The 27,031-nt window shown below is 47.2% G+C and overlaps 1 protein-coding gene across 1 annotated transcript in view; it reads left to right on the forward strand.

Moving 5' to 3' along the window:
• TRABD2A (TraB domain containing 2A) overlaps window positions 1–27,031 on the forward strand; it is a 103,205-nt gene that overhangs the window by 11,534 nt on the left and 64,640 nt on the right. Inside the window, exon 2 of the mRNA XM_065406878.1 lies at window positions 1,732–2,292. Coding sequence (XP_065262950.1) covers window positions 1,732–2,292 — 561 coding nt within the window. The remainder of the gene's footprint in view (window positions 1–1,731; window positions 2,293–27,031) is intronic.

Raw genomic sequence — 27,031 nt, forward strand, 5'->3', positions numbered from 1 at the left:
GCAGGGATGGGGTGGAGATTCCAGATGTTTTGTGCTTCCCTGCTTGTGGGCAATCAGGAGCAGCAGCTTTTCCTGCAGATTGCCTCTTACAGCAGCGCTGACCCCATTGTGTACTCTGATTGTAGATTACCTGGGCCCGCTCATCAGCTGGTGTGAACTGGCATAGCTCCTTTGAGTGAAGCCGTGGAAGATGTGGTAACTCCATATATATTTATTGTCATGCCATAGACCACTCAAAGGCTTGATACAACATTACCCTCTAGGATTCTTTGAGCTGTTCTGGTCAGTTCCAGGGGAACACTTTAAATCATTCTCTATTCAAACAAACAGTGAAGTCTGAGAACCAGACACTGAAATCTAAGCCACCACAGGGCAGGATCTTTGCAGAACTCGTTCTAAGGTTTGTTGCTACTAAAGTAACAAAGCTGTGCAGCTAGGACTTTGAAGGCATTTGAAAACAACATTTAAAAAAGAGAAACATTGTTCTCTATTTCAAAAACCATTTCTTGGAACTGTGGGCCAGGTGTGGCTCTCACGCAGCATTCTGGCTTCCTCTTTTGTCTTCTAAAGCGACTGCCTTTTTCTCCCAAAGCTGTGCTGAGGGAGGTTACGCCGAGGGGTCGGGAACGGGCATGTGCAGCCTGTGTTTCCAAATTATTATCCGAGTCTGCTCCTTATCCACCTGCCTGCTACTTTTCATGTTACATGCTGACTCCGAGGCTCTCCAAGGATGCGAAGCTTGGCAAGCGCATTCCCTCACCAAACATATTTGCATCACAGAAAGCTGTGTCCAGGCTGTTTCCTGGATGAAAGTTGTCTGTCTCCAGGCATGTTTCCTTTTTCCTGGAGGGCCTCAGAAATAATCCATGGCCGCTAAAACCACGGGCTTTTCCTGGTGGAGAGGTTGAAGGGTGGAGATAGTGGCAGCGAATCGACTTCACCAAAACAATGGCCGCATTTGCCCCACTCCACGGCTGGGGTGCAAGTGCCTTCCATGGAGGTTGGCTAACTTCGATTCCCCTCCCTGTCCGGTATCTGCAGGCAGTGATGTCATCAAGGGCAGGGCTGAAGTCTCCGTTGTCTGGGTTTTTCTGTGAGATGGAGAGGCCAGAGCCACTAGCTTTATTTTTAAAAAATAATGAAAATGGGGTTTGTGTTTTTAAAAAAAGAAAGAAAATCCCCAGTAAGATGGGGGGGATTTTACTACCAAAGGAGTCTCATAAGCTGAAAAAACAACCATGGTCCCAAAAGCATTGCAGGTCCCCTGTTGTTAATAGTGCCTAGCTCTGATCATCAGTAGGTCTCAAAGCACTTCGCAAAGGAGGTCTGTCTCATCATCCTCATTTAACAGACAGGGAAACTGAGGCATGGTGAGGTGACTCCCCCCAGCTGGGCAGAGCCAGGAATAGAACCCAGGTCTCCTAAGTCCCCGCCCCCATGCTCTATCCACTAGGCAACATTGCCTTCCTTTAAAGAGAGACCATTCCTGTGGGCACCGAGAGTAACTCTACCGGCCAGCAATGTCATGTGGCCCATTGTATTCAGGGTGCAGACTTGCCAGTGTGAGGGAGATCCTATTAAAACAATGTAACTATTTATAGCATATGTCACTTGCCGTGGATATTTCCCTCCTCTCCCCCGCTGTGTGATTTGCTCCCCATGCCCCTCTCCCCTCCCCTCCAGCCTGCAGGCCATTGTTCGTTTACTTGGCTGTGTTTCTCTCCCCTTCAGCAAAGCGAGCTTAACTCTTTCCTGTGGACTATAAAGAGAGACCCCCCATCTTACTTTTTTGGCACCATCCATGTCCCGTACACCCGGGTCTGGGATTTCATTCCCGAGAACTCCAAGAAGGCCTTCCAGCACAGCCACATTGTTTACTTTGAACTGGACCTCACGGACCCCTACACCATCTCCGCACTCACCAGCTGCCAGCTGCTGCCGCAGGGCGAGAACCTCCAGGACGTGCTCCCCCGGGACATCTACCGCCGGCTCAAGCGCCACCTGGAGTACGTCAAGCTCATGATGCCTTCGTGGATGACTCCGGACCAGCGGGGCAAAGGGCTCTATGCTGACTATCTCTTCAACGCCATCGCTGGGAACTGGGAGCGGAAGAGACCTGTCTGGGTGATGCTGATGGTGAATTCTCTGACTGAGGTGGACATTAAGTCGCGTGGCGTCCCTGTCCTGGATCTCTACCTGGCCCAGGAAGCCGAGCGCCTGAGGAAGCAGACCGGGGCTGTGGAGAAAGTGGAGGAACAATGCCATCCACTGAATGGGCTGAATTTTTCCCAGGTAAGAGGAAAATGGTGTTTGATGTGGAGTGACTGACTCTGAGGCTGTCTAATAAGGACAAATATTTGAATACAGGGGCTCTCGACTGGAGAACCTGTGAACACAGATCTGGGCGGTGCAGCCCTCAACTGGGGCCATGGTAGAGGGGAGGGAGTGGCCAGGCAGGCACATGATTCAGCCAGTGCAGTTACTATGATATTCCTTGCCTTCTCTCCCCAGGGTCCCTGTGTGGGACTCGTCCTGTCCCCTCCCTGCACGTATCGGGGAGCTTAGTACCAATGTGGGTGAAAAACTCACATCCCGTCCCTCCTGGCAACTTCTCTCTTCCCGCCCTCCCCCCCCCCCCCCGGGCTGGGCGCAAGGAGGCTCTAAATCGCTTGATGCATACTCCGTAGGCACCACACTATTAACCCCTTCCTTGCTGAGAACTGGCCATTTAGTCTAATCTCTGAGCAATATTTTTTAATTCATGATAGGACTTCACCTATGGCCCCAGAGATGGGGACTTTGTCTGATTGCATCCTTTGTCTCTCCTCTATGCACTGCACTGGTCAAGGTGACGTGCAATGGGGTAAAATCAATTTGTGCCCTTTCTTTGCCACTTTATGGTGAACAAAGAAGGCTGAAAAGTTTGGGGGTGAAGTCAATAGGCATTTCACCATTGACTTCAGTGGGACCAGCATTTCACTCTGAGTATATCCACCCTCCAAAGAAAGTATGTTTTTGCTTGTTTTTTGTGTGTTTCTTCTCAAACATACCATAAACACACAGTCTTTCCTGTTTTGTGGGAGGTTTTTCTTGGAGGGTCCAGCCGTGCGGAGTAGGTGCTCTCTCTGAGCAGAGATGTGAAATCCAGTATTGCCGGGTCTCATGAGTTCATCATGGATCTCATGATATTTCTTCAAGCCCCGGCTGCTAGAATCAAGTGATTCCATGAGAACCTCAGTTTTTCTTAGACAAACACAGTGTCTTTCTAGCCTGGGGGTTGCAGAGAAAAGCTTGACAATGTGACATAAATGTGCCGTGACGGCTCAGATGCCAGAAGACAAAGAAAAAGAAACCCAAATGTATTCTTTAAAAAATAAAACCACCTCATGTTTTTTAAGCCAGTCTCTTGATATATAGATAGATAGATAGACAGATATGTATTTTTGGAGGGGCCTGATGATTTTTGGACCCTTGGGCTTTAGTGATACTGTAAATCTTTAGCACAAGAGCTTTGTTCTGACTGTTTGTTCAGGCAGCTGTGTTAATTGTGTGTTAATTACAGATCTTGGTTTTAACAAACTGACTAGAAATCCCTCCTCCTCTAATCATGTGTCACTTGAATGGGGACGGAGGTATTATGATCCTATTAGTGCTGCAGTTATCCATATAGTCTTCCAGGGGAAAAAGAAAGAAAGAAAAACCCACCACCACCACCACATCTTTATACATGACAGAAAAGCAAATAAGGGCCCACCCCCACTTTTTTTCTTTGCAGGTGATTTTTATTACTTTAATGGAATTCAGGCAGGTCAGAGAGACATGATTTACCCACACAGAAGCCTTGCTAGTTTGTTCATATTGTATTACGCTCCTGTGCAGTCTGTGTTTTATAACCCCCGTTGCTGTTCTCTACTATTTTTATTGCTGTTTGTACGACCCTGTAATTATAACTCCCTGGGTCACCCGTAGCACCTTACTGAAGGACCGGGACGGTGTTAGCCTCTTGTGCCAGAGGGCATTGTGTTTAGTCCTGCGTGTTTCCACACTGTTGTTGTGGCACTCTGGAAGCACAGCAACCCTTTGATGATGCAGTGCTGGCTGGCTTGTTGATGGGGCTTCTGCGAAGAGCCCACCAACTCCAATTCAGCTTCCCTCCCCTAATCCTCCAGCCTCCCCCTCGCCACATCATCTCTCTTCTTCCCAGTAGTCTATGTACTAGGTTTGGCTGCTTCCTCCTATTTCCCCCCATAGCTCCCTTCCCCAGCCTCCTTCAGCTCCCATCCAGTTAACGCCAGCGTTTCAATACCCTCCCTTCCTGATACGTTCTTTTTGGAGTGGCAGATTGGGCCTAGAATCGGGGATGGGGGGGATTCCTGATATGAATTGTACATTTCTAGTAGCTGGGTCCTATGCTCTTCAGTATTCACAGAAGTCTCAGATGAACCCTTCCCCTAGGTACTGGCTTGGTATTGTAATTGAACGTCTGGGGTTGTTGTCCTCTGAGACAGACCTCTATCTCTGACATTGCATCACCTTCACGAACTGCAAAGAGAAAACCTTGGGGTGCAAAGAAATCATTTAGCCCTCACTCTCCGAGAGGTTTTGCTCTTTGGCTGTGGTTGTTCTTCCTACTTCCTCTTAATCGTTATTTTTATGGCTCTGTCATACTGTATTTGCCAAAGGCGTCTGTTCTTTACTAACTTGGGCTGCCTTTCCTGCTTTGAAACGATACTTTTGGCTTGAACATGCTCTGTATAGCGCTTTTAGCCTGGCGGTGGTGTACTGTCTTTTTTATTCCTTTTGCCTTTTCTGAGCGCTGTGTAACTTCTGGAAGTGTGAAAAGACTGAAACAGTCACCATACTTGGTCTGTCTCATTTATTTTCTTGGCCTTCACCCTTCGTGCCATTTCTAACCTCATTTGTTTAAAAGTTCCCCTTTGTGGGTCTTGGTGCAATCCCCTGTAAGGATGCAAACCGCAGTCATTGCAGAATCAGGGCCTGCATTGGGGTGAGAAATGATTTGGATCCAGACAGTTAAACTTTGAAGTGTCAATCAGTGTTGGGCGTCAGTTTTTTTTGTTTTGGATCCATCCATCCAAAATCTACAATACCAAGCCAGAAGAAAATGCTTTTTATCCACTGGCTCCAAAGTGGTATTTTATTAATAAAACATTTGCCTTTAATTTCCAAGGTGGCAAGTTCAACTCTTGTGTCAGTTCCCACTGTACAAGACCACAATGCAAACTTACCTTTGGAGATAACAATTCAAACAAAGGATCTCAGAAAAGGCTAGATCAAGGAGCCATGCATGGCCTGAAGCTAAGGAAGGAATAGTTTAGGTTAGATGTTAAATAAGGCCTGGTCCACACTACCCCCCCACTTCGGACTAAGGTACGCAAATTCAGCTACGTTAATAACGTAGCTGAATTCGAAGTACCTTAGTCCGAACTTACCGTGGGTCCAGACGCTGCAGGCAGGCTCCCCCGTCGATGCCGCGTACTCCTCTCGCTGAGCTGGACTACCGGCGTCGACGGCGAGCACTTCCGGGATCGATCCGGGATCGATTTATCGCGTCTAGACAAGACGCGATAAATCGATCCCAGAACATCGATTGCCTGCCGTCGGACCCGGAGGTAAGTGTAGACATACCCTAAGGGAATGGTCTTGACATTAAGAGAAGTTGGCTGGTGGAATAATCTACCAAGGCTGCTGATAGAGGCCCCTTCACTACGGAGACTTGAGAACAGGTTAAACAGGACACTATTTATTTGGAATGGGATGTTGTAGTGTTCCGCACCTCGGGTGTGGCTTGAAGGTGCATGTATTTTAACAATTCCTCCTTGATCTGATTGGAACATCAGGAAGTAGGGCTTCTCTGCACACAGACTGGAACTGAAGTAACTGAACTGGTTTAATTTACACCTGTGATTATTTCAGTGCATGTCTGTGACACAGATTCAGTTATTTTGGTTGTGGTGTGTAGATAAGCCCGTAGCCTGTATGTCTAGACACAGAAGACAGGGCATTATCTGGGTGTCTCAGCAGGGAAATGGTTAAGTGTTTGTATTTATGTTGTCATACTTAGACTTCAGTTAAGACATTATTAACTAAATTTGACAGTTTGCACCGCTGCCTCAGTGTAAGAGGAATGCAGTCACTGATTTGCAGTCTCTGCATTCAGAAGGGCTAGACGCTTCGTTTGTTTTAAATGAGAGCTTGGATTCTGTGGAAAGACTAAAATGACCAACTCTGCACATTTTGCTCTTGTGCAAATTTGAACTGTTCACATCTAAAGCTGCCAGGATGACATTTGTACGTGTTCAGTTAAGAAACTATTAAGGACTGTATTTCCTGATTAAAATTAATAATTAACTTGGCACGCCAAACACTTGCCTAGTGGAAACACAGTTTTCAGAACATGTGAGACAATGATTGTGTCTGTCTCTCTCTGTCTACCCCTTACATTCCCACAGAGCACCCATCACTGTGTCATCTGACCAACTCCCAACAAGACTGTAGGAGCAGATCAAGATACCGTTTTCTCTTTCTTCTCTGTCATCAGGGCTGGGCTCCACTGGGGGGGTTTTGTCAGCGGAGACACCACGGGGAATGTTCGGTCAGAGACGACATGGCTCAGGCATGTTGCTCTGCAGGCACTGACATTTGGGTCATTCTGATCTCTTCTGGTGATGAGTTCCAGGCTGATGGGCCAGTCAGTGGGAAAGCTCTGTCTGCTCCGTTTACAAGCCTTGCCTTGGGATTGATAGTACCCCAGGGAATGCACAGAGCCGCTGGCTGGGGTGTGTGTGTGTGTGTGTGGGGGGGGGTCATGATGGTACAAGGTGACACGGTCCCTGGGGTAATTTAGGCCTATGCCACAGACGGTTCTGAAGGCGAGGGCTGGAACTTCAGACGTGACCTGTTAATTAAAGGACGCAAGTGATAGGAGCGGAGCATAGAGGCAAAGTGCTGCCGGCAGCCGGCAGTGCTGGGCAGTGGATGATGTGTCCTGAACCAAATGGAGGGCTTTTTAAGATCCGTGCTCTCCTACCTAGGTGCCTAGAATTGCAGTAATCAGTCCTGGAAGTCACTGTGGCTGCGACTGAATTCTACCCACAGAGCAGTAGTTCCTAGCCACCCATAGGTGGGGAATAACAGGAGTGTTTGAGGGCCTGGCTGGTTGGGTGTCCAACAGCAGGGGGCACCAAGGCTGCAAACTGACTGCCCTGACAACCTGAGGGCAGACACCCTCAATAGAGGGTGGCGTTATATATGCGGCGAGTGCTTTAAAGCGCTTTCCTCTCCCCTCTCAGGATCACCTCCACCTTCCCAGCATGCAGCCTCAGCCAGGTGCTCACCCTCTGGGGGCAGATCTCCCCCCAGCCCTCGGAGAGCCGGGAGGCGGTGCTGTTTGTGTGCAGTGAAGGTGATCTAGACTCGGGTATTGTCTGCATGCTGCTGGGAGTCTAGTTCATGCTGATCCATAGCCAAGTGCACACTGTCCCATGCCCTGATCTGCAGTAGATGCAGGTGTTGCTGGTCCTGGGCCGCTGGACGCAGAGTAGCCTTTGAGTCCGGCCTGAGGTACCACCTGCCAGGCCGCTTGTGGCCAGCGTTTCTGTGTGTACGTGGGGGGGAGGGAATGTCAGCTGAGGCTGTTAGTTCTGTGCCAGTGGGAAGCAGGAGGAAGTTGGGTTGTGACTGATCATTGTTTAGAAAAGAAAGGGTCTTTCCCAGAACAGAGAGGAACTCCAGAGTGGAGTGGGAATCTGGATCTCTGCTCCCCATGGAACCTCACTGCCGCGAGGACCTCGCAGTACAGCCACCTTCCCTCCAGCAAGATGCTGCTCTTTCTGGAGCCTCCCCATGGCATTCCTTGTGAGCACCAGAGGGCATCGCGAGAGTGGCGTAAGGGCCTTTCTTCTCCTCTGAGATTTGACCATGCTCCCAGCTCCTGTTGTCTCACGGAAGGAGCTTGGGATCTGGACTTGGCCCTGAGATGGTTTTAAATGGGATTTTACACACTGTACCATGCTGTACTGCCTGTGAGTGTGTCTGTGTGTGTCACATCTGCCTTCTCTTCTGGGCTCCTGTACTCAGACTTGATGTGCTTAGTAGGAAAACAGTTGGGCTGCTTTGAAATTTCACTGAAGTGCTCTGAGCTGAATGGCACAGATAGCTTCTAGGTAACTTTGGTGCCATTTTCAAAAGAATAACTTCTGAGTGGCAGACAAAATGGTGCAAGCACAAGCCCGCAGCTGACTTGTAGACTACATAAAACTAGGAATATAAACACTGAGGCATCAGGTAGCTTCCTGACTCAGTTTACCCACTGGGTAAATGAGAATGGAGCTTAGAATCCGATGAGGAGCATGTCAGTTGATCTAAGCCTGTGTTAGACAATATCCCAATTAGAACTTTCAGAACTCCCCCTCCCTTTGCATGAGGCTTAGCGCTATCTTTGCTAAGCGTACAAAGGTCAAATGTGAACAGACAAGTATTTGGGAGCAGCTTTCTCCAGTTGACAATGCAATTTGAAACCAGTGAGAGGCTGGCGAGGCAATCCACGCCACTTAAATCCAGTCCCGTCAACGACAGCCAAGTGTATAACAATGTTTAGGTTTGAGATTTATTGTAATCACAATCCTGTCATATAACCCTGTTAGGGCAGATTTATGTAGCCGGCCTTGTAAATTTCTCACAATCTGGTTACACTGTTCTAATAGGATTAGCAGGATTGCTACATTTAGCCAGAACTTGAATTAATTCTTGGCTGAAAACCTACTGCTTCAGGTTTGGTTTATGTAGGGCATCTGCTAAAGGCATTAAGGGAACATTCCAGTGAAGAACTTTGTTTGGGCAGCTTTTGTGTATTTCTCTGTTAACCTGTTTTGGGTTTTTTTGGAGGGTTCCCCATGTCTGTTTTTCACAGAATCTGTACTCTCAGTGCACTCACTGTTACATGGCTGATTTTCATCCTGTTTGATCCTCCTATATGTCATTTGCACTTCTTTCTTCAAAGTGCCCTAAAAGAATGAATGCGAAAAATGTTGGCACATCTTTGCATGCCATAAGAGCTGCAGAAGTTTAAACCTTGCTGGTGCCCCAACTGTAGACATTTTGCATTGAATCCGACTGATTTTGTCAAACAAAATTATTTGCTACCAGCAAACCTTATTTTAACCCTTCCTAATGCACAGCCAACAGTTCTGTTTTTGCTGAGATGATCGCGGTCCTTGTTTGGTGTCATCTGGGGTGAGGTTTCATAACTCAAGGGTCTCAGAATTGCAGAGACCGAGACGCTGTTGATGGCTATGGTTCGTGGTGGGAGCAGTGTATCATTCGTCCCTGCTGAGGAGAACCCGGAGTTCCTCAGAGCCCATGCATTGCTTCATCCCTGGAATGAGGAATGCAGCATTCGGCAGTGCTAGGTGTTCTGAACTCCTTTTAAGCAGACACGTTTCAAAGCCTATTTGGTTCAGCTGAGCAAACAGGCAAGTTCAGGACTGTGTTCAGCATGGGGATACAAATCTCTGCGATGTCGTTAGCATGTGCGTAAGGGAATGCAGCACATTCTATCCGTTCTGTTCCATGCTCTTCCACTGGGCTCCTCACTTGCATTTCGAAGAGTTTGGCCTAGCCCTCAAGGAATCGTTCATATCTGGACTTTAAGTGAGGACTGATGGTATTTTCCTGTTTTCCCTTGTTTACGTGAGAAGCTCTGTGAACTAAAAGATAACCATAATCCTGTACAAATGCACCACTGAACACATCAGAATTTTCTACACAACATGCTGATGGAAAACCTTTTTACTGATGTCTGGGCCCAATCCTGCATCTTTAGTGCAGGTGAAACTCCCACTGACTTGAGCCTGTCTGGCCTTTGTGAGTGCTGGATTAGGTTCTTACCTGGGTGTTGCTTTTCACCTCCTTCCCATCTACACACGCAACTCTTTCACCCAAGTTTAGTGATGCTTTCAGCCTGAGGTAACTGTTGTATCCTGGGGGTGTGGGCTGGAGTCTGGGTGCCTCTTTAACTCAGGTGGGTAACCCGCCCGCTTTGCAGTGAGGATACACGTAAATCACTTGGGTGCTGACTCTTTTCCAATGCCTTCCCACAATCCCCCTCCCGCCCTTGTGCCCAGATAGATAGACAGGGTCTCCCACAATTCACTGGGAAAGAATTCGCTTACTGCAGCACAAAGACTGTGGGATGTACCCCCAGAAGTCCGAGCAACATCCACAGAGGAGCGCAGGACAGTGAGGACAAAGTGATGTGGGTAGGGCTTTGCAGTGCGTCAGCTCGCACCCAGGCTAGGCTAACGTGGGTGCTCAGACCTGTGTGCCGATCACCCAAGTTATCCCTGCAGTGAAAACGTACCCTTTGTTAGCAAACACCATGTAGTTAGGAATTGGAGTAGTTCGCTGGTGGTGTGATGCACTCTGAGCTCACGTGTAATGCTGTTACCTTTTTCTGGGCAAAGCATGTTCTAGGAGCAGTTTGCAGATCTTTGCCTACCTGTGCATTCCTGCTAACAGCCTGTGCCTCCCTGCCTACTCAAGCAAAACCTGAGTCAGGTGTTCAGGACTAGTCTCAGGGCTGGTCCACACTAAGCCCCCTGTTCGAACTAAGATACGCAACTTCAGCTACGTGAATAACGTAGCTGAAGTCGAAGTATCTTAGTTCGAACTTAAAGGTACTTACCGCGGGTCCACACGCGGCAGGCAGGCTCCCCCGTCGACTCCGCCTACTCCTCTCGCAGAGCAGGATTACCGGCGTCGACGGCGAGCACTTCCGGGATCGATTTATCGCGTCTAGACAAGACGCGATAAATCGATCCCAGAAGATCGATTGCTTGCCGCCGAACCAGCGGGTAAGTATAGACGTACCCTCAGAGAGGAAAAAATAGTAGAGGTGGGGGCACTTTTAGGTCATGGTTTTACTACTACGTGATTGGCCCCAGGTCTGAGCTCCTGGGTTAGCCTAACCCGGAGGCAAGCATCCGCACAGCATGTCTGGGGGTGTAGCCCATGGTTCTTTGTGCTGAGAGGCACCAGAATGCTTTCTTAGTCAGTTGCAGCCAGGAGAGCTTGTCCGTCCTTCAGGGGGAATTGTGGGAAGGCACTGGAAGACCATAGTCCAATTCTCTCTCTCTCTCTAAAACTCAGCTGTCATTAAGGACAGTCCAGCTTGACGTGTAGAGCTACAATTTCCAGGCTGGATTCTTCAGTCTGCACTGAATCCTGGCCAGTTGGATCAAACCAGGATCTTGAGCTTGTTACTGTGATGACAAGACAGCTTTCAAAATGCCAGCCCAGCACTGCGGTTGGGGAGGGAAATTTCCCCCAGGTTCTGGATGAAGAGTGAACCAGTGACAACTCAGCAATCCAGCAGCCAGCCCTGCCTGCCAAGGCCGTTTTAACTCTGGTAAGGTTTCAGAGCCACTTGGATTCTGAAAAGGCTGCTTTGAATCCGACGGGGTCCCTTTCGGTTTGGATTAGTGAAGACGTGCCATCAAAAAAGTAGCCTATAGTTTGTGCTAGCTGGAGTGTAATGTTTTCATAACTTCCAGTAATTATGAGCTTGCTATGGGCTCCCTGATAAAGGCATTTTTTCGTCTCGTCGCTGCCATTAGTCATAGCATGTGAGCACCCACAACCGCTCCTCCGGCTTCGGATACTTGCAGGGATTACACATTTTGACATCTCGGGATCCTGTGATGGTTTAGAGGCCAGTCGCCCTAGCGCCGCTTCGGAGTTTGGGGGATGGTTATAGTCCTGTTGCTTTAAAAAGAGGTGCATGCGCCACGCTAGTGAGAAAGTAAATGGAACCAGTGGCTAGAGAGGGGGTCTCTCTGAAAGTAACCAGCCTGCACATCCATTGCTCGAGACTCTTCTCTCCAACGGGAGTGCCTGACTCATGATCGTGTTTGAAATGAAACGTACCCACATTTAAATAAGGCAGGTTCTTATCTGAGACAGTCCAGTGTTCCTTGTTCTAGAAAGTCCAACTTGCTGTTGCCTGCCAGTCATTAGTGCCCAGGATTGTAGCAATCTGCTTGATTTTATTGACTATTCTGATACGAAACGTACATGCTGGATGATCTCCCATGAGGATGTTGGACCAGACCCTGACCTCTCTGTGTGCTTCGGCTGTGCAAAGGGTCTGGAAAGCTGGCTTAACGGTCCACCCAGGATTCCCCCTAAGTAAGGGGATTCGCCAGATGGCACTGTAGTGACCCCACACCATCCCCTCCCAGACCACTGTGTCGGGGGTTGACCGGGAAAAAGGGGGTGTAGGAATAGCACTGCTGTGCTCTGGCAGTTCTTGGCTGCTAGAATAGCCCCTTGGGGGCGTGGGCAGCTAAGCAGAATTTAGAGCAGTCCCCAAGCTGCTCTAAATTAGGGTGGGGGGCCTGCTGCAGGACTGGGACTTGGAGCTACCTTTGCATCTCCCACACCTTCTCAGCTGCAGCTGAAGAACTAGCCTGTTGACTTTGGTGAACCGAAATGGTTATCTGAGGAGAAAGGTGCTTCAGACCAACCATGCGGATGCTCACAGCTTCTAATGCACATCAGGAGCAGGCAGTAGTGTATGGGCTAATGCCACAGTAAGAACCCTGTAATTGTTGAGTGACTGTTACAAATATATGGACATTTTAGGCCCTGATGGAAAGAAACAACGTAGTAATTATCCTTTAGATTCCCTTGTGCATATAGGTACAGCCAGCCCTTCTTGTTAGCTTTCAAAATGTGCCTAGCTAGCTGAAAGCCAGAAAGGTCCTATTTGGAACTGGCCTTAATAATAGCAGTGGCTTCATACAGGGGTCAGACTAGCTTGATTCCCAAGTCTAAAGGGTTGGGACCAGGTAAAGGGCTCATTTATGCCACTTTAAAATCTCTCTTAAAGAACCAGTGGCAGTAAGTGTTGCTAAACCTTCATAATATCTGACTCTAAAATGCGGTTTTAATTGTTTGAGCGGGTTGAGAGGTACATTTATTGTGAGAGGAAGATGCTGTTCAGTATTCTGGATTGTAGCATTTTGCACTTGAAAACATACCTTATATTACAGTAGCACCCAGTCAGGATCAGAGGCTGTGCAAATCTATCGTCCCGGGCCTGAAGCGTTTCCAGTCTGATTTGGCCTTAGAATCGGTGAAGCTCCTCTGATCTCAAGGGAGCTCTGCTTTTTTACCCCGTAATCCCAGTTTTGTCTCTCTCTTCTCCTATCTAAAGCTCTCTGCTCCATTTATTGTCAGCTCAGTTGTTCTGACCTCACTGCTCCCAATTTAACAATATCTTTGTATTGATCAGCTGCCCCTGAGGAAAGTCAGACCTCAGTGTATTTCTGTTCAGCCCAGTGAAATGGAGACAGGGTTCCTTTTCCCCCTGTTCCAGGCTGTCGACACTGGCTCACATGCAGCGAGCGGTCTTCACATATCTTAGAAACCGAAATGCTGGGTCAGATCCTTAGCTGGCGCAAATCCGCATAGCTCCGTTGCTTTCAATGGAACGATGCCAATTGAAACCAACTGGGGACCTGGGTCTTTGCTTTTAAGTGAGAGGCTGCATCTGAATGTGTGGTGCAGGCTGGATAAGTATATCAGGTGGGCCAGAACTAGCCCTAAAAGGCGAGTTGCTTAGCACCACTGGTTTATAGCTATTAGAGATGTCTTGACACTATTTTTCTGTCTGCCAGATGATAAGCTGTGGCAGCAAGTATTCCACTGATGGACCTACACCTTAGTTGCTCCTTTTAGAAGAACTGTATAAAGAGTTAAGCCTTGGCTCTCTAGCACTTGAAAAAGTCCTTTAAAATTCTACCTTCACTTTTTCCTCCATTTTTTAGTTGTAAAACGAATGCCGTCTAGTGCAGTCTGCTGACATATCGGCATAAGTGTCATTGTGCACTCTCTTTATCATATTTATAGCAACAGTCCCGAGAGGATGCGGGGAAATGCAAGCAGGGCTGGTCCCAAGTCCATGGCTTTGATCCTAGCCTTCTTTCCATGGCGGACAACTCCCAGGCTGGTGGCTCCTTTCTAGACTCTTAAAACACCCTATTGGGTCTGGCATGTTTGTCCCTTCAGGATCAGATTCTACTCTTGTCCTGCAAATCATCTTCTGACATTTACAGGTGTCAGCAAGATGCTGGAGGGATTCCAAATAAACCGCAGGAAATTGAACAACATGGCTGTTCTATGGAAATTATCCAGATTCTAAATCTTTGCTGATCAAGTAGATCAATTCAGATCCTTCAACTACGAGCCATTTATTCCTCCCTACACTACCCCGTGTTGTATTTGGTTGAAAAGTGTGTATCTCAAGTAGCAAGTGTATTAAAGGGACATTATCATCTTGTTTAGATCTAAAATACAGTTCCCATTAAAGGTGAGCTGCAGGGTTTTATATATGTTGGGCTCATGCCCTTTTTTTGATTAAGCACAAGGGGGCAGAATCAGAGCTGAGTTTTCAGGTTAACTCTGCATTCCTGGCTTGATTTCTCAGCTTGAATGTTGCATTGATGCTAGTTCATTTGCATGGAATATGTAGACACATTTATTTACAGCACCGACTGTCCTCATGAAACCAGTCTGGGGTTCCTGGGAAATAGCGCTAAGCAAGAACTTTAGTTTCTCCACAATTTTTTTTTTTTTTAAATCCAAAGGCAAATACCAACAAGTGAACATGTAGGACCACTAAGGCACAAGATCTTCGCCTTCTGCTTCATGTGAATGGCAGTCCTAGGGCCGGCATGCATGCACTTCCTGCTAGAGCTCCACAAATCTTTTAAGAGCACAGAGCCAGCATTCAGCCGGCATATGTTAGAGCTTAACTTTGGTATCAGCCACAATAACGTGCAAAGCATGAGGGGAAAGGTGAAGAGTTGAATGAAAGGGACGTTCATCTGTCCATAACACAATCTGCACTACATCTCCATTGGGCAGTCGTTTTAATGTGCAGTAGCGATGAGAGTTTGAAGAAGGAGAACCGGGACAAATTCCTGTCACTAGGGGAAGTCACAGCTAGGAAGAGACTTACAGTGCAAAACTGCATCCCCGCTCCTTCAAAGCTCCACACGCTCTGCCCATCTGCCACAGCCAGAGCTGTCGAGGGGGCAGTCCAGGATAGAGCTAGGATCAAGGGCTCGCCAGTGGGGAGGGTCCCAGAGCCTGGGCTCCAGCCCGAGCCTGAATGTCTACACCACAGTTTTACAGCCCCGCAGCCTGAGCCCTGCGAGTCCAAGTCAGCTGACGTGGGCCAACCGCGGGAGCTTAACTGCAGGGTAGACATAGTCTAAGAGATTGCTCTTGCCTCTGGCCGGGATAATCTGCAGTGTAGTGGGGAGGCTGAGGATGGGGCTTGACCAGGTCAGAACACAGGCTCACGTCAACACTGTTGTTGCCGTTTTAATACACCTCTACCCCGATATAACGCGGTAAAGCAGTGCTGGGGGGGAGGGGGGCTGCGCACTCCAGTGGATCAAAGCAAGTTCGGTATAACGCGGTTTCACCTATAACGTGGTAAGATTTTTTTTGGCTCCTGAGGACAGCGTTCTATCGGGGTAGAGGTGTATATACCAATCCCACACGCAGCTAGAAGGGTCAGGGTTTCTAGTTCCCGTGGCCATCCTACCTTTCTGTGGGATTTTGCAGATAGGCCAAAATCCATCCCAGTTCTCATTTCCACCACAGAGGGCAATAGCAAATCCTCCATTCTCATCGCTGTTTTTAAAGACTTTCTTTGCATCTTCCGCACCTCTCTTGTTTTTCCTCTCACTTTCTCACCAGTTCAAAGGGGAGTCCTAACATCACCGAGCTTTGAAAACATTTGCTGGGAAGTTGGGATCAAAATCTGTGCCTTAGGTTTCATTTAACACCAGCCAAGCAAGAATGCCTGCTGCTGTGTTCACAGTTAGTTCACTAGTGCTTGTCTGCTCAAATTCTGGTTTATTTTCTATTTCCGTTGCCCCTTAATCCTCATCCGTCTCTTGAGGCCAGCCAATTCATCATCTGAGATCTAGCCACAGATCTGGGTAATGGAAACCTGGAGACTCATCATCGTTTCAATCTTCCCCTTAAGTGCTATGAGTATTATGCGGTGGTTTTAACATCCTGTACATAACTTGGTCAGTTTCCAAATTGCATTTGCCCCAACTAATAGTTCCTCCTTCCTCTCGTGCACCACAGTCTCGGGAGCAACGTAAGTGGAGATTAGCCGCAGATAACACCTTCTTTATCTTGGCAACCGAACATTCCAGGAGAGATTTTTATTGACAGGCTCTCATAGCTGAGCTGAAGATTATAGTTAATGCTGTTGGAAATACCCCTTCCTGAAAGCAGGGCTGTTTTTAGTGGGGGTGGTGAATTGCACTTGCTTCAGCCTGATTTATATATATATATATATATATATAAAAGCGGTCCCATACCTTATTTGCTACAGTTTCTGATAAGAGTGGCAGGGGGAAATAAGGTGTCTTCCTATTGCCAAACTACTGACAGGAATAAAAACCAGTTAAAGCCCCTCTGAGTCTCAGATGGTGGTCTTTGAAGCCAGCACATTTATCTGTGTCAGCTAACTCAGAGCAACTCCTCTTATTTTCAGTCGTGTGATTTTTTTTTTTTTTTTTTTTTGAGTAGAATGAAGATGGGGAAGAGATCCATCCGGACATGGGTTGGGCTGTAAAGGCTTTTCTTTTGGAGGATTGCTCAAGCAGGCTTCAAAGCCATCCAGTAGCAGCTACAATGGAGAGGGGGCATTGTAAAGTGTTTGGAGCAGGGACTTGGGAAAACAAATTCCACAGGGACATAAACGGGAGAGTGTGAGGTAAAGTGGATGTGGGTGAGCTGCTTCCATCCACATCCGCATTGCTTTTCCTGTCACGCCCCCTCGATGTGTAAGTTACATTCACTTGGCATGTCCACTGGAGCCAGATTGGTGCAAGTTATGTTACTTTGCAATGCATACTTGCTCCTAGTTTTTGACAAACTTGTAAATAACATGTCAGCCCCTTCTCTCCGCCTCCCCAATGTGTTAGCCCTGGCTTTGGCCCAGGGACTTGTAGGGGGGTGGCGCCAGCTTACTTTAGGCCGAGTTCACTCTCCTAGCCCTGCCACTGATTCACTATGCAACCTTGGGCAAGTCATTTAATCACTCTATTTAATCAAGCCTTTATGTAGTTCTACAATTGAAGGGTGGGTGAGAAATGCCTGTCGAATGTATATTTATTTGACCGTCTCCCTCACCCTTCCTATATTTCTCAGTGTTATAAGGTGTCCAAGTCTTCTGGCACCTCCTGGAGGGGATCCCAAGCCTCATTCCCCTCTGTGCCTATGAGGGGGGGCTTTGCCCCGCTGGCCGAAAGCAGTTCCAGGGCTGAATCCCCGTCTGAGGCAGCTCTACCAGCTGAGCTAATGAAGTGCAGCTGAGTCTCTGTAGGCTCATTGCCTTAAGAAGGATGTGCTGGAGAGAAGTCCTAGGGTTGTGGTGGTAGGGAACTGGGATGGGACATAGTGGGGAGCTGCCTGGCACCGTGTGTAGTTCTTGATTTGCATTTACTGATTGCAAAGCTGCATGGCAGGAAATGCATGTGAAGCTTGAGACAAAGATGCCCTATCTGGAGAGGGTGCCTGGGTGTTTAAACATTACTCTGATCTTTCCGCTCCTGGCCCTGCAGCACTCACTCGCTCCTCTTTTCTGACTGTAGGTTTGCCAGTGCGGTCCCTGGGTCTCCTCAGGGCCCGAAACGTTAGAGGCTCCAATCTGCACAAAGCCTCCAAGTGCTTCTGTCCTATTGCTATTTAATTTACAGTGCAGTGTTCCAAAGTATTCAGCCAGTTCGAGGTCAGTCACCTGGCCCGTACGCATCACATGTCCTAACACACAGAAGAAGGCAGCGTTGGCCTTGCCCAATGCTCCACCCAGACCAATTCACAGACTAGAATTCCCTTACTTCGCCTGCCGTACTGCGTGGATGCACTACCGCCCTATGGCATCTGCCTGCTAACTGGCTTATGTCAGATGGTCTCTGTGAACCAGAGCCATAGAGCTGGGTTCTGGCTGTCTGGGGAGAGACACAACAGCCTGGTCAGAAAACACCTGCTGCTGACTGTGGGTGGAGCTGTGTTAATGCTATGGATCTCTGGCAGTTTACCCCCTTACATGAAGCTGCTTCCAAGAATCGTGTAGAAGTCTGCTCTTTGTTGCTTAGTCATGGTGCAGATCCATCACTGGTCAACTGCCATGGCAAGCGTGCTGTCGATATGGCTCCAACACCTGAGCTAAGGGAGAGACTGACGTGTATGTGAAAAAATTATCAACTGTGAAATAATTATTAATATAAACTGACTGACCTTTCAGCCCAGTTCCTTGTTAGTAATGGGAAAATGCAAAACCACAGGATATAGAGGTCTCCATTTCTCACTTCTAAACTTGTAGACATCTATACATGTTCTCCTTCATGAAACTGCCTTTATTCATAGAGTTTAAGGCAGAAGATCTTCTCTGACCTCCTGCACAACACAGGCCAGGGAATTTCACTTAGTTACCCCTGTAGTAATCCCTATAACCAGAGGCGGATTAAGGTTTCCTGGGGCCAGAGCAACTGCGGGGGGGGAGGGGGGCCCACCCCACCCCACCCCTTCTGCCTGTGGCCATGCCCACAGCCCCACCTCTTTCTGCTCCTTCCCTGGGGCCCACCCCTGTTCCACCCAAGGGTCCCCCCATTCTCCCCCTCCACTGCAGCCCTGCAACCCCTTTTCCTCCTTTCTCCCCTTTCCCCCCTCTGCGGCCCCAAGACCGGAGAAGCTCTGTCCCTGCACCATGGCCCTGGGGCTCAGCAGGGAGTGAGAGCTCCTCTAGTCCCAGGGCTGCAGTGGGGGTCTGGGTGATGAGGGTCAGGGCACTGGGGTTTCTCCCCCCTCACCCTCTCCCCGGCATTTCTGCCAGAGAGCAGGGTTCTGCTGTGAACATAAGAACATAAGAATGGCCGTACTGGGTCAGACCAAAGGTCCATCCAGCCCAGTATCCTGTCTACCGACAGTGACCAATGCCAGGTGCCCCAGAGGGCGTGAACCTAACAGGTAATGGTCAAGTGATCTCTCTCCTGCCGTCCATCTCCACCCTCTGACAAACAGAGGCTAGGGACACCATTCCTTACCCATCCTGGCTAATAGCCATTAATGGACTTAACCTCCATGAATTTATCCAGTTCTCTTTTAAACGCTGTTATAGTCCTAGCCTTCACAACCTCCTCAGGCAAGGAGTTCCACAAGTTGACTGTGCGCTGTGTGAAGAAGAACTTCCTTTTATTTGTTTTAAACCTGCTGCCCATTAATTTCATTTGGTGGCCCCTAGTTCTTATATTATGGTAACAAGTAAATAACTTTTCCTTATTCAGTTTCTCCACATCACTCATGATTTTATATACCTCTATCATATCCCCCCTTAATCTCCTCTTTCCAAGCTGAAAAGTCCTAGCCTCTTTAATCTCTCCTCATATGGGACCCGTTCCAAACCCCTAATCATTTTAGTTGTCCTCTGAACCTTTTCTAGTGCCAGTATATCTTTTTTGAGATGAGGAGACCACATCTGTACACAGTATTCAAGCTGTGGACGTACCATGGATTTATATAAGGACAATAGGATATTCTCCGTCTTATTCTCTATCCCCTTTTTAATGATTCCTAACGCCCTGTTTGCTTTTTTGACCGCCTCTGCACACTGCGTGGACGTCTTCAGAGAACTACCCACTATGACTCCAATATCTCTTTCCAGATTAGTTGTAGCTAAATTAGCCCCCATCAAATTAGCCTCCTTCATGAAACTGCCTTTATTCATAGAGTTTAAGGCAGAAGGGACCGTTAGATCTTCTCTGAGCTCCTGCACAACACAGGCCAGGGAATTTCACTTAGTTACCCCTGTAGTAATCCCTATAACCAGAGGCGGATTAAGGTTTCCTGGGGCCAGAGCAACGGGGGGGGGGGAGCCTGAGCCCGAGCCCGAGCCCTGCGAGTCCAAGTCAGCTGACGTGGGCCAACCGCGGGAGCTTAACTGCAGGGTAGACATAGTCTAAGAGATTGCTCTTGCCTCTGGCCGGGATAATCTGCAGTGTAGTGGGGAGGCTGAGGATGGGGCATGACCAGGTCAGAACACAGGCTCACGTCAACACTGTTGTTGCCGTTTTAATACACCTCTACCCCGATATAACGCGGTAAAGCAGTGCTGGGGAGGAGGGGGGCTGCGCACTCCAGTGGATCAAAGCAAGTTCGGTATAACGCGGTTTCACCTATAACGCGGTAAGATTTTTTTTGGCTCCTGAGGACAGCGTTCTATCGGGGTAGAGGTGTATATACCAATCCCACACGCAGCTAGAAGGGTCAGGGTTTCTAGTTCCCATGGCCATCCTACCTTTCTGTGGGATTTTGCAGATAGGCCAGAATCCATCCCAGTTCTCATTTCCACCACAGAGGGCAAGCTGGGACAGTCATTTAGTCTGTTTGTGCCTCAGTTCCCCATCTGTAGAATGGGATGAATAGCACTGCCCTACCGTATGGGTTTTTTTTTTTTTTTGAGGATAACTCCATGAAAGATTGTGCGGCACTCAGATAGCACAGTGATGGACACTAAATAAGCACCTTATCTAGATAGACAAGGTCATTCTGCTATGCCCCTAGCCTTTGAGTACACATCACCTTCTCTGGAAAGTAGACAGAGTCTTAGCGTGAAACTGCCTCTTCAGCACTGCTAGTCACCAATGGCAGTGCTGGATGTGGTGCTGCTCTACAAGTTGTTTTAATGCATTAGTAATAATGAATGTCAGGTAGGTATTGTTACCTGTGATCTATTTCACAACTTGGTAATACCACAGTTATTGCTGCTGTGGCGTCATCACAGCTTCTCTTCTGTAGGACTGGCCATAGAAGTCATCCTGGAGGTTCACACTGGATCAGGAACTTAGTTCCCTAATGCTGCCACAATTTGCAGGGGGGTGAAGTGAGGGCCAACCAGTGCATCGAATGCTGTTGACTAAGCAGAGCCAATAATAGAGAGAGTAAGAAAAGGAGCTTTACAAATTCTTGCAGCCACTTCTGCAAGTTTGCTGGGGTCAGCCTGGTCAGCCCATGTGACCTAGACCCAGCCAATCACTACTTTGGTAAGAGGTGGTGAGGGGAGGACCATAATCTTGACTCATTCAATGTAGACCCCAAGTGGAGACTTCCATTTGCTGGCCAGGAGCTCACTGAGTTTGTGGCCTCTCAGCAGAATTAGCAGTAGGGTTGTTCAAGTGAAGTAGGCTGAGAATAAGTGCTACTAGGCCTAAGTGTGAATCACTAGGAGTACATTTCTCCCTCGTGTAATTCCAGTGAACACCTGGCCTTTTCTCAGTTGTGGAGCTTAGAGCAGAAAGCAATTTAAAAATGTCTTATTGTTCAGGCTAAAGCAACCTTTATTTTCAAATGGGAAAAGAAAAAAAAATTAAGGTATTAAAACAGATGTTGGCATTTCTTAATAAAGGTGATTGGGATTCTACCTCATCCAAAAATCGCTATTAATTTACTATGTTATTCAAACTTTAATACCTTGTTTCTCTAAATATTAATAAATAAATGATCTAGAAGAAAAGGAATGAGTGTGCTTTTTTACTATAAAAGAAAGAAAAGGAAAAGACTGAAAGATTGCTTTAAATTTTCAGTAATGCGTGATGTTCTTTTCTTTTCCTCTTTTTTTCCCCCTTACTGTTTAGTGAAGGAGGGTTCTGATAATTCATGTCGGATTGGTGTATTTTTAGAAACGCTTTCCGTAGGATTGACAGTGCTTCCCAAGACCTGGCTTTTGAAATAAAAGGATGATAATTATTTATTACTTCTCCAAATAAATGCCGTTTCTCCAACAGGAATTCGATCGCCACATTTGACTAAGGTTCTCTCATCTAACGCTTTGTTAGTTCAGAGCATAAATCTGCAGCAGAATAGCTCTCTGCATGCGTCTTGGAATAAATACTGCTGTCGAGAGGGTATTTTTCATTTCTCTGTGAAAGGGCACTGGGCTAACAGCCACAGTAAATGAAACGGTTCTGGAAATTGGGGAAGTGATTGGCATTTTGTCTCCAGCAGGCTGATTCTAAACAGATTAGCAGGAAAAGTGTCCGTTTACATCAGTTTAGGAAAGGAGAGATGCCCAAACATCAGCCAGTTTATTGGTGAATACTCCGAAGTGGTAAGTGGTCATTTACCATGGTTAAAGGAGGGTAGGATTAAGTCAAGGTAACTTTTATTTCCAAGCAAGGCTAATGCTGGATTTCTTTGTGCTAATTGTAATGAGCAGAGCCCCGACAGGCTGAGAGGAGGCTGAAGTACCTGCAGGTGCTATGGCAGAAGCAAAGTCGAAGTGACAGCCACTTCACAATGTCTGCAGAACACCCGCTTGGGGAACCAGTTTGCAGCTGCCAAGGCTCAGATCCAACATTTCAGAATTCACTCCAGGCCCTTTTTGTGCACGTTTAAAGTTTTCCAGATGGTTCGTAGGCTTGTTACAGAACTTGGCCGTGTGCATCCTTTTCTGCCATGCTGGGTGCTTGTGAACACTGCTGCACTTTATGCAGATACGCACTGGCTGGGAGAGACTTCCAAAAGTACGCATGGATTTAGGAGCACAGGTCCCATTGACATCAATGAGACTTGTGCGCCTAAATCTCCTAGCCACTTCTGAAAATCTTTCCCCATTGGGACTATCTGGGCTATAGACCCAGTGACCTATATATCACTAATTTAAAAAGTTAGTATTTAAGTTGTTGTTGCTTGTGAATCAAACAGCTAGCAGGAAAACTTTGTGCCTGACTCCTCCTGTTACAGCCAATCTGCTCATGTTGTGACGGACATGTCACGCCTGTCACAGCAGGAGAAGCTGTATGTGACTGATTTTACCTGCTATATCAGTACAATCCAACACATCTGGCTTATGGGCGTGTAGGGGGGAGGAATATCTCGGTGTTTTCTGAGCTGTCATACTATTTTAAGAAGCACGCGAGTGAAAGGTTTCAGTGCGATTGTTAGCTACTCGAAGTACAAGTTCTTATGCTCCGAGTTACAAGATTGCCAAATACACTGTCAGTGGGGTACGTTAATGAAAGGGAGGGCAGGCTGGACACAGCTGGATACATGCAAGTATTTTCCAACTCGACTATCTTTGATGGGTACTTGAAAGCACAGCATCTGCAAAACCAAACTCTGGGTGCGGCTTGTACTGTTGTACACCTTGTATCCATGGCCCCCCCATTGTATGTTCTTATCCAAACCTTGTGCAGAACTGCAGGAAAAGAGCTTAATCCTAAAGGAAATAAAACAAGAGAGGAGTCAAAATGGAGGAGAGAAGCCAAATAATTGAGCTTTGCAGCTTGGCTGGTTTCTTACCTTCTTTGCTGTATTCTCTGCCAGCATCACTGACCCACTTCCTCCTGTGCACCTGGCATCTAATCTAGGGATTGCAACTTCCCAATTTTTCAAAACTGGACACTACAGCATCCCCACACGGCCGACGACACTCTCCCCTCCCCCAGGACTCACCTGCCACCTGCAGAGCCGGGCTGGGGGGAGCCGATGAGGAGCCTGCCTGCCCAATCGGGCATGGAGGAGCGGAGGAGGGGTGTCAATCCCTGGAGCTAAGGGCCGGAGAGAGCGCCATGAGAAGCCCCGCCAAGCCATCATGGGCAGTGAGCCCGGCCGCCAGCCCCGCTCCTCAAATGCTGCGCGCAGTCAGGATCCCTCCCCTTGGCAGCACCAGTACCTATCTCACTGCTGGACCTGCGAGCCAGTTCTTCAGATTAAGCTTCTCTCCATCAGCTGAGCTTCTCCAGCAGCAGTTGCTCTTCCCGCCCTCCTGGCAGCGGAGACCGGTTACTGTGGTAACCGGACTTTTGGTGTCCGATCAGCAGTACTGACCGGACACTACACAGGTCCCCTTTCGACCGGACTTTCCAGTTGAAAACTGGACACCCTGGCAATCCTAATTTAGTCCCTCTCTAGCTTGGAGGGTGTGCAGGCTTGCCTGTATATTCCATACTATGGCATAATATCTCCCCAGCCATGCCTTACAAAGGTCCGAGTTAGAGCTGCATGGGAAATGGTTTTCCCATCCTGGGAGAATTTTTGAGATTTTGAAAATTTTTTCCCATCCTGAATGGGAACAAAAAATTGAAATGTGGCAGGCACATTTTTCCAAATGGAAAGTCTGAAAATAATTTCATAAGGGGTTAATCAAAAATTTATTTTTACTATAAATTAACTTAAATTTCTAGACAAAAATTCATTTCAACCTGAAAAAAGGAACTTTTTCCATTTCCCATTTTGAAACTTTTCAAAATGTTTTCGAAACTGGAAGTTTGTTGAAAGCAACCTCTTACTGTATAAATATTTTCAGTTTTGACAAATTGGCATTTTCTGACCAAACACCCCTCCCCCTAAACACTTCATTAAACCATTCCCCATCTGCTCTTGTGTCAATGTTCTCTCCATTTCAACAAGAACACCACCTTTTTGGGAAGTCAGTATTGGGGCCCTATGCACATCAAAGTTCTTTTCTATGAAGGTAAACTGCAAAGCAGTGCTAAAAATTGAGCTGACCACATAATTTGGGACTGAAAGGCCCCCGTCTAGCCAGTTTGGGGTGGGGTGGAGTGGGGGAGGAGAAGGTCAGCTCAGAAATAAGCCTCATCTAAACTTTAAAAAATCTTCTTTTTTGCTGTAAAGTTTTTTTTTGTACCTCCTCGTTTGCTGGAAACGTTTATATTGCAGTAACACCTAAATGTTCCAATCCAGTCTGGGACCTATTGTGCTAGAGACTGTATTCACATGATCTATACCCTGTGGACTTTCCCTTGACTATGAAAGTGTCTGAGTCTAGGTCAGGGTTAGCTAATACATGCTAGCTGAGGTTGTCCTAAACTTTTTCCCCAGTGTAGATGCTGGGTAACAGCCTGTAGTTTAATCTAGCCGGTTGAATTGTAGTCAAGACAAGGCCATGGAGTGTACAAACTGAGTTCCCAATCCTGCATGTGCATAGGTTTAAGTGTCCACATAGTCCTGTTTCTCTCGGTGACACCACTCAGGTGCATATGCAGAAGTGCTTGCAGGATTGGGACCTGAGAATGTGTAAAGTCTGTGACATCACAAATTCCGTGAATTGCAATGAGATCTCTGGCATTCGTGATGCTGCATGCTGGGATATCGTCTGTCCACTGTGCCCACCTAGCAGTTATATAGTGCACAGTAGCCATCCATAGGTCTCAAAGCGCTCTACTAAAGTGGGGGACAGCAGGCATGTTGTTGTTTCTGTTAACAGAGATGGAAACTGAAACACAGGCATGTTGAGAGACGTGTTCCATATCACACAGTCAGTGGCAGACTCAGGACTAGAGTCCAGATCTCTAGAGCAGGGGTCGGCAACCTTTTTTCACTCTAATTTAAGGTTTCGCGTGCCAGTAATACATTTTAACGTTTTTAGAAAGTCTCTTTCTATAAGTCTATATAACTAAACTATTGTTGTATGTAAAGTAAATAAGGTTTTTAAAATGTTTAAGAACTTCATTTAAAATTAAATTAAAATGCAGAGCCCCCCGGACCGGTGGCCAGGACCCAGCAGTGTGAGTGCCACTGAAAATCAGCTCACGTGCCGCCTTTGGCACGCGCCATAGGTTGCCTACCCCTGCTCTAGGTCAGGGTTAGCTAATACATGCTAGCTGAGGTTGTCCTAAACTTTTTCCCCAGTGTAGATGCTGGGTAACAGCCTGTAGTTTAATCTAGCCAGTTGAATTGTAGTCAAGACTTAGTCTATACCCTGTGGACTTTCCCTTGACTATGAAAGTGTCCTCTACTCTGTCTAAGCTAGGCAGTACCCAGAGGGCTTCCCAGAGAGAATGCAGACCAGTGTTTTCAGACATGGGTGCATACCATGAAGTTAGTGGCCGGATTGTTTTTCTCAAGGGTATTTAGAGCTCAGTAGCACCCAGTGACTTTAAGGGGATTTGGGGTGCTCAGAACTTCTGAAGAGCAGGCCACCTTTATCTAGAAGCCGACAGCTGGAGGTAGACTAACTGTAGGCAACTACCTCTGAAAACTCTAACCACAATTTGCAGAGAGATGGTTAAATTTATTTCTGTGCTGAATGCTGACTGGGGGTAGGAGGATTCGGGCCAGAAATCTGTGCCCAACTGTTCTCAATTTTGTCTTGTGGTTCACCTTTTAAACCTTCTCCTTGGCATTGCAGAAGAGTAACTCCAGCTGTCTCAGTCATGTCCAATAATAAGGATTAGTTTTCTGTAATCTTCCTAAAAACTTGCGCAATATTTCAAAGGCTTCAGCTTCCCAGTGCCTGGGGCATCTGACCTCCTTCCCCTGCACCTTTGATCCGTTCTTTGGTTAAAGTTATGAAACCCACCTGTTGTACTGAGCATGTTTCCCTTAAGGACCTATGTCACCAGTTAGAATGCCACCAGCTCCTCTGAAAGATACTTCCCGACTATGAATTGCTCTGTAAGTCAAGTCTGTACAAGAAGAAACAAAGTTTAATTTTTCTCTTTTATTGAACGAAAGGAAGTTGTGATATGGGAAGCGAATCTGAGTATCTTTCTGCAGTGTTGGGTGTTCATAGAAGTATTGTGGCACAGATCTCTCTGCTTATCCTTCTCTCTCTGCTTTTCTTTCCCATAGCCTTTGAACTTCTGTGATTCTTGGGAAAATAAGACATGCTGATGTCGCTATTCAGTGGCCTAAAGAACATACACATGCATCAAGTTTATATGCACAGGACCTGTTAACAGTATTTGAAATCTATCTACCAGAATTTAACCCTGGCCCTTGTTTCCACTGTCTTTTTTCCATTCTGCCGGGTGGGGAGTGTTGTGTAGCACACTCTGAAAGGCCCAAAAGCACTCTTGTATTCTATTGTCCCCCTTTTTTCTCTCGTTTTGGAAACAGATTTTAAATCAGCAGATCATTTTCCTGGCCATTCTGGAATCCCCACTGGTATTTCATG

The sequence above is a fragment of the Emys orbicularis genome, chromosome 6 (genome assembly GCF_028017835.1).
Source record: "Emys orbicularis isolate rEmyOrb1 chromosome 6, rEmyOrb1.hap1, whole genome shotgun sequence".
Lineage (NCBI taxonomy): Eukaryota > Metazoa > Chordata > Testudines > Emydidae > Emys > Emys orbicularis.